The sequence below is a fragment of the Olea europaea genome, chromosome 14, assembly GCF_002742605.1.
Source record: "Olea europaea var. sylvestris chromosome 14, O_europaea_v1, whole genome shotgun sequence".
In the NCBI taxonomy this organism is placed as follows: domain Eukaryota; kingdom Viridiplantae; phylum Streptophyta; class Magnoliopsida; order Lamiales; family Oleaceae; genus Olea; species Olea europaea.
In genome coordinates this window covers 1,369,720-1,380,344 of record NC_036250.1, presented here as the reverse complement: position 1 = coordinate 1,380,344, position 10,625 = coordinate 1,369,720, and the positions used below count along the sequence as shown (strand labels likewise).

General features: G+C 35.8%; 1 protein-coding gene across 1 annotated transcript; it reads left to right on the top strand.

Moving 5' to 3' along the window:
* Nucleotides 1-324: 324 nt before the first annotated feature.
* Nucleotides 325-8,597, top strand: LOC111408719 (WD repeat-containing protein 43). Its single transcript, XM_023038474.1, has 7 exons — nucleotides 325-440; nucleotides 587-698; nucleotides 6,728-6,969; nucleotides 7,109-7,191; nucleotides 7,669-7,780; nucleotides 8,089-8,163; nucleotides 8,237-8,597. The coding sequence occupies exons 2-7, from the start codon at nucleotides 608-610 to the stop codon at nucleotides 8,405-8,407; spliced, it is 774 nt and encodes a 257-aa protein (XP_022894242.1). The 5' UTR covers nucleotides 325-440; nucleotides 587-607; the 3' UTR covers nucleotides 8,408-8,597.
* The last annotated feature ends 2,028 nt before the right edge of the window (nucleotides 8,598-10,625 follow it).

Here is a 10,625-nt window from a genome sequence, read left to right as displayed (position 1 = left end):
TTTCATTACCCAAAAATGAGGGCCAAACAGGGGCTAAATCATCACGTGAGTCTCATATGTCCAATTTTATAAAATCAAATTTGATATGTCGAACTTGGATTTATACCGAGAAATTTGAAGTATGTCTTATTTTTAACAAAATCATGAAAATATGTATTCATCATTGAGAGCTAATTGCGCATACCAGCTTAAGTTTAATGATTACGAATTTATTTCTTTTTTGTGAATCAATTTACTACTGGAGTAATGAGTTGAGGGACCAGTGCAGCAATTTTCTTGTTAGATACTTGATGCATTGCACCTACTGCAGGTAATTACTGATAAAACCCCATAACATAAACCCTAAATCGTCTTCCCAATCCATCAATTCCTCCACAAAACCAGAGGCCCAGCATCTTCGAACTTTCTTCATTCTTCAGAGAAGTCTAAAATAGAAACAGGTTAGTGTAAATTTAAATAGTTAATAACAATAATATGCTTCTTCTCTGTGTACATGCTCATAATTTAATGTTATGAATTATAAAAGAATAAACTTGTCCAAGTGTTTCTCTTGGAACCAACTTGTTCGCTGATTTTATTTGTGTAGGTAACTATTGTTGCAAGGGAAATGGCGAAGAAGAATAAATCTTCGAAAAGAAAAGCTAGAGATGGTGATGTATCCAAAGCTGATGGATTTACTTCTGAGATTTCTGGTAAAAGTGAGTGCTCATGAAACATCATTTATTGTCTATTTAGAAGTGCTGGGAAAATTTTTAATCCAAAAAATGGGGAAAATATGGGATTTTTATTGGTCTATATTGTACTTGAAGCAAAACGAGCAAGTTAAAATGTCTTGGGAAGATTCAAATTTTGAGAGAATTTGCAAGAGGTTTGTTGGGCTCATTTGGGGCTTCTGAAAAGTCAAAAGTTGCTTCTGAATCTAAAGAGCTACTTTTTGAACATGATTGAATAATTTTCTGGGATTACTTTGTTACCTAGACGAGAAACTAAGGTAGGGAAGCTCTTCTCCAAGAAACAAAGCAAAAGTGATAGGAGAAGCCCTGACAAATGGACCTGTTTTCTTATAATATTAAATATCAGCTGAATTGATGCTGAAATAAGACTTTTATCTTACTATATCAAGATATCTTTTTTCTTATTTATTGACTATAATCCTCTGTTCCAATTTTCAGTTGTTAATCCAAAGTGTAGTGCTTTTTTTTTTTTTTTTTTTAATAAGATTCTGATTGTGATGACTTAAATATTGCATGGAAGAAAAGTTATCCGTTCCTTCTAGGATTTCGAACAATCATTTCAAATCTTGTTAGTATCTCAGTCAAGAATGTAAAGTGAATTGTATTAACTGTTGATTAATGTTTACATTTTTGCCTGCCTTATATGCACGAAGGATCTATATATGCATTTACATACAAAAAGATATTCTTTCAATCCAGCTGTATTGCCATGTGATCTAACGGTATATGCATATAGCATAACCAAATCAGTTAGGCTGCTGGTTGTTACACATTCTTGTTAGGTTGGTTTGAATATTCTGACTCCCACCTTCAAGGTGGAGTGTGTCTCAACCACTCCAAGCTTGTCCTTGAGAAACAAGAATCTTGAATGACTGAGTGGTTTTGTCATCAAGTCTGACCAAACAGTTGGTCAGATGTTGGTATATAGTTAATTTTCAATTCTCCTCTTAGAACCTTGTCTCTTACAAAGTGAACATCAAACTCTATATGTTTGGTGCGTGCATGGTAAACTGGATTCGAAGCCAACACGCTTGCACTTAAATTATCACACCATATCTTTGGCACCGTCCTCTGTGGTATTTTAAGCTCCTTCATTCGAGATTGAATCCATGTAATTTCTAATGCACTTTGAGCCAATGCCCTGTATTTTGCCTCTGTGCTCGACCTTGCTACAACATATTTTTTTGAGCACCAAGACACCAAGTTATCTCCAAGGTATACATAATAACCAGCAGTGGATCTTCTATCATCCGGGCATGATTCCCAGTCAGAGTCAGCAAATGCACTTACGTCAAGATTGTCACTCTTCCGAATGATAAGACCATGTTTTATTGTTCCTTTCAGGTACCTGAACACGCTTTTGAGTGCCTTCCAGTGAGCATCTGTTGGTGTTTGGAGAAATTGGCTCATTTTGTTTACAGAGGAGGTGATATCAAGTCTTGTATAGGCTAAGTACTGGAGACCACCAATGGTGCTTCTATACACTGTTGGGTTTTTAAGGCCTGTCCTTCAGTTTTTGAAATTAACTTCCCAGCTGCCATAGGCGTCAAGCTTGGTTTCGGGTTCTCATACCCAAATTTTCTCAGTAGATCAGTAGCATATTTTCCTTGATTTAAATGCAGTCCTGTTGTGTCTCTATACACTTCTATACCCAAGAACTTAGTGAGGTTTCCCATATCCTTAAGAGCAAAGCTTGTGTTTAGATTGTCAATGAACTGTTGTAGTTGCTGATGGTTGCTTCCTGTTATAACTATGTCATCCACATAGACAAGTGCAAACACAACATTCTTACCATTTACTGAGTAAAATAGTGAATTATCTGCCTTGGACTGTTTGAAATTCCATTCCAGTAGGGTATTTTTCAGCTTTTCATGCGATGCTCTTGGTGCCTGTCTTAGTCCATACAATGCCTTTTCTAATTTGCACATAGAGCTTGGATTCCTTTCATCTACAAATCCTTTCGGCTGATGCATATATACTACGTCATTTAACTTGCTATTCAAGAAGGCATTGTTCACATCTACTTGCCTGATGCTCCAATCTCTTGATACAGCCAGTGTCAAGATAATTTTTAGTGTTGAAGCCTTGATGACAGGGCTGAATGTTTCACTAAAGTCTACTCCAGGTGTTTGAAGAAAGCCCTTGGCCACCAGCCTTGCTTTGTGTCTTAGCACCTTGCCTTCTGAGTTGTACTTCAGCTTGAATACCCGTTTGTTTCCAATGACCTTCATTCCAGGTTCATAAGGTACCAATGTCCAGGTTTTATTTTTCATCAGTGCATTGTATTCCTCCATCATAGCATTTTTCCAGCTAACAGTCTGCATTGCTTCATCAACAGTCAAAGGTTTTGTTTCTCGTGATTTGTCAACCTTCGGACTTGTGTAAAATTTTGGTTTGAAAATTCCAGCCTTACTTCTAGTAACCATGTGATGTTCAACAGCTTGTTTTGCAGTTTGTTCATCAATGCTGACTTCATTCTCAATATGTTCAACTTCATATTCAGCTTGTTGAATACCACTTGCCACCTGACCACTTGATTGACCATGATTTGTCTCAGCATTGTTGTTTTCTTCTCCTGCCTCACCTTCTACTTCAGTATCTAGCTTTCTACCAGAGCGACCAGCTGTAGTTGATGCATCAGGATAGATCATATCGGTTGTATCTTGAGAAATTGCTTTGTGGCTGGACTCAATGTTAAACGGAAGAAGACTTATTACAAATTCATAGTTTTGTGGTTGGACTTATCTATTTATAAAACTTGACTTGAAAGGAAAAACACGTTCATTAAAAATTACATGTCTGGAGGTATATATTTTACCACTAGAGCTTAGACACCTATATCCTTTGTGTGAATCATCATAGCCAAGGAAGGTGCATCTTTGTGAATGGAAATCAAATTTGTGTTTTTGGTATGGTCTAAGACAAGGATAATGGGCACAGCCAAAAGTTTAGAGTGTTTTGTAGTCCAAGTTCTTGCCATACAACACTTGAAAAGGAGATTTGTGTTGTAATACAGGTGTAGGTAATCTGTTGATAAGGAATGTTGCTGTTTTGAAAGACTTCCACCAATAATGTAGTGGCATTTGAGCTTGAGCTAAGAGTGCTAGGCCAGTTTCAGTGATATGTCTATGCTTTCTCTCTGCCCTTCCATTTTGCACAAAAGTATAGGGGCAAGAATGCCTAAGTTCAATCCCAGATTCCAAGGTAATTTGGTTAAAGATTCTAAATTCTCCTTCGTAGTCAGATTTCAATGTTTTGATCTTTCTTTGAAGTTTATTTTCAACCAATTTTTTGAACTGAGTGAAGATGATTAGTGCCTCAGAATTATGTTTCATGGGGTAGATCTAAGTGAACTTGCTATGATCATCCACAAAAATGATATAGTATCTAAAGCCTGAGGTAGAATTCCTGGGTGCTAGTCCCCAGATATCTGTGTAGGCCAAGTCCAAGAGGTTTGAGGCATGTGATGAAGACATATTGAAGGGCAGTGCATGAGATTTGCCAAATTGGCATGGTTCACAGAATGCTAGTTTTTCATTAATTTTGATGGATTTATTACATGACTTTAAGACTTGACTCAACGCATGACTTGATGGATGACCTAACCTTCTATGCCATATATCAATTTCTGACTCTAACTTGACTCCTTTTGTTGACTCATCACAACCGAAACTAACTGTGAAACACCTGGTATTATTTCGATGGTTTGACTCTTGATTTGTAGGTTTAGACTCTGAGGTTTGGAGCTTCAGCCAATATAATCCATCCTTTAGCACTCCTTGCAGCAGGGTCTTCTTGGTTTTCAAGTCCTTTACAACACAGTGATCAGGAAAGAATTCAATAAACACATCGTTATCATATATGAGCTGGGACACACTGATCAAATTCTTTTTAATTTCAGGCACATGTAATACTCTATTAAGTGCAAGAGGATTATCTAGAGTAGGGATGTTTCCTTTTCCAATATGTTCAATTTTCAATGAATTTCCATCTCCAAGAGTTTCTCCTTACCATTATATTTTTTACCAGTATTCAATTTACCTTTGTCTTCTGTCACATGGTTGCTTGCACCTGAGTCAGCAAACCAGGCCGGATCTTCAAGGATTCTTGGTCCAGCAGTATATGCAGAGGGGTTTGAGGTGCTGCCTCGACGATTTTGGTTGCTAGGTCTGCTGCCCATGTATCTATCATCGTATCTATTAAAGCACCAACTGGCTTGGTGGTTGTTAAGTCCACAAATTTGGCAAGGTCCTCTTCCTTCATTTGATCTACCTGCTCTACCTCTTCCTCTTGTTCTACCTTTGAAATTCACACCCCTTGCACTGTTTATACCTCTGAAGTTTCTGCCACCAGCAGGTCCTGCTCTTTGAAAGAGTTGAACGCTTGACTGCTCAACATTCAGTGATGGAAAATTGTTCTTCACTTGATTCAAGTACTCAAGCGTACTTTCAAAGGTCATCAATAGAGAGGACAGCTCATATCATGATATATAATCCCTGCTGTTGATTTGTACCACGATAGGTGTATACTCATCATCTAAGCCTGATAGCACTTGTGTTATGAGATCACTATGATTGACTATCTTTCCAGCTATTTGTAGGTTGTCAGCCAATTGTTTGATAGTGGTGAGATATTGATCCATGGTCATGGACCCTTTCCTTGTTCTCTGCAGTTCTCCAGTAAGAAACACCACCCTTGATTTGTTTAGTATGCCAAAGCTTTCTTCAACTGTCGTCCAGCGTGTGTTTGAGCTAGAACACCCCATGACTCTCATTGCTATTTCTGGAGTCATGGAAGAATATAACCAGCCGATTAGCAGCTGATCTGTTGAAATCCATTTGTTGTACTCATTATTCTGGACCATCTCTACTGCTTCTCCTCCAGCAGTGGTCGTTTTTGTAGCTAAAAATTCTGGTGGACATTTTTTAGTTCCAAGCAGGTAACCTTTTAAGTTATGCCCCTTGATTATGGGCATAACCATGTTTTTCCACAGCAGGAAGTTATTCCTATCAAGTTTCATTGATGGAGTTTGAGTGAGGTTCATTCCAAATGGTGAGACCTGGTTTACACCAACTTGAGTGGAAGGTGTAGTGACTGATTCGGTTGGGGTAACTTGATTACTGGTATTGGTGTTAGCCATTTTGGCTCTGATACCAAGTCAAGAATGTAAAATGAATTGTATTAACTGTTGATTAATGTTTAAATTTTTGCTTGCCTTATATGCACGAAGGATCTATATATGCATTTACATACAAAAAGAATATTCTTCCAATCCAGTTGTATTGCCATGTGATCTAACTGTATATTCATCCAGCATAACAAAATTAGTTAGGCTGCTGGTTGTTACACATTCTTGTTAGGTTGGTTCGAATATTCTGACTATCTCCATTGGGCTCAAACCTATAGGCGTGGAGTTGAACTCTACAGCATATAAGGGCTCCCTTTTATTTGCCTTTTTTTCTTCTCTTTTTTCACTTCTTGGTCTTCTTGGTATGTGAAACTGTTCATAAAATGGTCAAGCACCACTTAACGCTTATGGATGGCATCAGAGCAGCTGCCATTTTGATAATTCCTTGTTAATGTATTGAAGGATAATCCTTCTGATATGTATGGTGTAAAAAAAGCATGCCCAAACCTTCAGGTCTTGTTTTGACAATGAAAATTTAACCAGTTGTTGCCTTGAGAACATTTATCAAACATTTGAACGTCATATGCAGATAATAAGGATTTTTACCTCAAATTTGATACTTCAGTTCTAAACTTGCAAGTTCTTAGACTTTGAAGTCAGATACTGAGACTAAGTGTTAGCCGTTTTCACTTAGAACTTATTGAATTGTTCTTGAGGTTTCGCATACTAGCAAAACAGAAGCTCAGTTGTATATCTTATCTTTGACTCTACACATTTTGTGTTTTCAATTTAGATAGGGTAAATATATGAAGAGGAGCATATCTCTAACTTCATTGAAAGAATTTGGTTATCTTGCGGCATGTAGGTCTTGGAGATCATATAGATGGAGTTCGTGTCGACAATGATTTGAATGAGCCGACCATGGGTGAGAAGCTTGCAAGCCTAAACTTGACAGAAATCAGAGAACCCAAAAGCCGTGAAAATGTTGAGTTTTCTTCTCCAACAAAGCCACCTAGTGCGGACTCCGTTCATATTTTGCTTAAGCAAGCTTTACGAGCTGATGATCGAGCACTTCTAATAGATTGCCTGTTCAGACAAGATGAGAAGGTGCCATAAATCATAGTCTCCTGCTCTAGTCGTGCTTTGTTTTTTTCTTTTATATATATGTCATGTTTAAAGAACAATTTTTTTTCCTACATTTTTTATACTCTTAATAATTATAAGATGAAGCACCATCTCACTGCAGGTAATATCAAATTCAGTGTCGTTGTTGAATCCATCTGATGTTCTCAAGTTTCTACAGTCTCTCATATCAATAATCCAATTGAGGTAAGGGGAAAAAATTGAAATATCAATGCAGTTATTTGCCTCAAAATAAACTAGTACGGATAGAATTGTAAAGCTGAAGTATCAATAGAACTTCTGTAGTGCATCCAATGTGTTAGGTTTTTTATTTTTTATTATTTATTTATTTTGGGGGGATGGGGGGATCGTTAATGTTTTTGTTTCTCTAATCCATAATTTTTTTTATTACTTGAATTTTTCAAAGCTAATCTATAGCCCTTTGGGCTCCATTAAATTAAAAATGCATTTTTTTTTTTCAAAACTCATTTTTAATCACACCTTCTTCAATAAAATAATATTACGCCTAAATCCAATTTTTTTGGTGCTTTTAACCGCACATTCTCCAGAAAATTACAATTCCAAAATGCATTTTCCCCAAAAGCTCATTAAAATGGAGCCCAAACAAGGGCATAGTTTCATTAGTTTGTGATAACTATTGGCTATTGCGCATTTATTTGACAGGGGTGCTGTACTGGCTTGTGCTCTTCCATGGCTTAGAAGTTTATTACTTCAACATGCTGGTGGAATAATGTCTCAAGAGTCTTCTTTGGTTGCCCTTAACTCTTTATATCAGGTTAGCAATACAACTAGAAATTTTTGTTGATGTATGTGGAGAATCTGTCAATGTAAGATCTCAATTAATTGCATGTAATTTCTAGTTGCATCTCTAAATAAAGGCGACCAATACGAAGAAGAGCTCACCAAATCTCGATCATAGCAACGTCAAATTATATTTGGTATTAACGTCAAAGTACTGCCATTCAAAATGCACATGAAACTGAAAATTGATGATATTCCATTAGCAAGTGTTGTTTGTTAGTTTGATCGAACACTTTTAAATCAATTCACCAATACATAACGCATTTGTTAACCCATATGCAGCTTATAGAATCTAGAGTCTCAACTTTTAACCACGCTCTTCAATTATCAAGTTGCTTGGACTTGCTTTATGCAGAGGTGGGTGTGCTTCTAAATAATTACTTTTGTCTGAAACTCAACGAAGTTTTATGAAGAAATCCTTTTTTTGCAGACTGTTGATGATGAAGAGGAAGATAATAGTAAGGTAACACCGATCATATATGAAGACAACGATGAGAGTGGCGATGAGGGATCCATGGATTCCATGGAAACGGAAAGCAATCAAGACGGTGAACAGCCTCATGTTTTTAGTGATTTTACTGATGATGAAATAAGTGACTAGATTGATTGCTGACATGCCTTGCCCTCTGTTGTTTTGGAGTCTTTTTTCTTCATTGTTTTACATCACTGAATCTCAGGCTTAAATATGTTTTGGTTATTTTGATATGCTAAGATTTTACCATTCAAAAAATTCCTGAATTTTTATTCTTTCTTTTAAATATATGAGGCTAGTTTCAGCCTCCTTGAGAACACTAGTTAGTATTATGAGCTAAGCTACCTACACAGGCCCATGTGACACCCATGTATAGGCCTTGTTCCAAGTGGTCTGTGTAGGGAGCTTTTTCCTAGCAATGATACTAGAATCTAGATCAAATAAACATAGTACATGTTTATTCAGAATTCTAATTATTAGGACTTATACTTCCCTTGTTCTTTGCTTCTTGACAGAATTAACAGTAGATTTGACTGCTTTCTTTCAAGCCTCGGCTATTTTCTTGTTTGGGTTACCTTAATTAAAGTGCGATGGATACTCAATCTTTGGTGGACGATATTCAACTTATTATTTCATTTATTACTTATTAATGATATGAGTTAAAAACATAACACGTCTACGAATAAAGAAAAAACAATATTCAAACAATTTATCGCACTTATGGGTGGTTTTGATAGTTTTGATGCTACTAATTTGATCATATATTTTGTGAGAACTACAACCTTTTAATCATGCATTTTATCAAAATTTACTAAAAAAATTGATTTTAATTCCCGCATAATCAGTTAATTTGTAATTCAAAAATCAACTAAACATGCAATAAACATAAGGTCAGGGAAATTATTTGATTTACTTATTTTCATCATTATGATTTTTTATTTTTCTTTATTAATAACATTATGTTCCCAAGAAATCAGGGCCAAAAAAAAAAAAAAAAGGAAAAAAAAATTTGAAAAAAATAAAATAAAAGAAAAGAAGAAAAAATCAATCAATGGGCAGGGAGGAAATTACACTTAGCTCCTATTTGGCTTCCATTCTTTCCAAATTTTAATGGTTGGAATATGATTTTTTGAAAAATTTATGGTTGAAAAAGAATCATAAGTGTTTGATTTACGTGTAATTTTATTTTATGAAAGATTGAAGGCCCCTATTAAATTTCATTTCATTACATTCTATTTTTATCTCTTCCATTTTCAATCACTCAATCTTCAATAAAATAATATTATCCGTAAATCGAAAACTTTTCATTCTTTTCCAACCACTCATTTAAAAAAAATAAAATATTTCATCCATTTTCATTTCTAGAAAATGGGGGCCAAACGGGGGCGGAGTGATTGAAAATAAGAGAGAGAAAAAGATGAGAATGAGAATGAGAATGAGGGCCAAACGAGATCTTAGTATAGTTCGGAGATTTTACCCAAGACGAGAAATGGGTTAAAAAATGTAAAGATAAAAACGTGGGGATATGTTTGATGAAAATTCCAAAAAGAAGAAAGAGGTCCTGTTGGAATGAAATTATGCTTCGTGTTCCCTTTTCACAAAAACAAAAAAATAAACTAAAAATGAAGAGAATAATTGATGTACACTTACTTCATTCGAGGTTCTTAACAAATTTCATCGGCAAAGGGGAGGGGATCGAAAGAAAGTAAGAATATGGCAAAATCATCTTGTCGGTGGGTCTCGCATTGTTGTCCGGAAAGAGGGATTATTGATTAGGTAATAATAACTTTCACGAATCCCAATCCAAGGTATATTTTCCAGTTCTTTTTTCTTTTGTAGTGAAGGCCCTACCAAGATTAGTTTTGGTCTNCTTTCACGAATCCCAATCCAAGGTATATTTTCCAGTTCTTTTTTCTTTTGTAGTGAAGGCCCTACCAAGATTAGTTTTGGTCTGACTAATGGGGTATAAAGCTAGTAAAGCGCCTAGGATTGCATATCTTTATGGATAATGCTATTCCGATGGCTGAATGGCTGAATCCATTTGTACAGAATTGGAGTCTACATAATCACTACAAAAATCTTACATGGTGTGAGTCTCGTATAAATAAAATAATGTCAAAAAAAAAAAAAACCATCACCCCCTTGTGTCTTATTTGGAGGGGGTTACAGAACCCCTCCATCTGTACAAGAAGAAGTGCTCATTTTGCAACGATTGTATTTAACACAGATTTAATTTGCATAACATGCATGATAGGTGTAATTAAGAGTTTCATAAATCCTTACTTTTATTTAAATTAATGATTTAATGTCGCAAGTGATGTAAACTAAACCGATGAATGTGATGGTG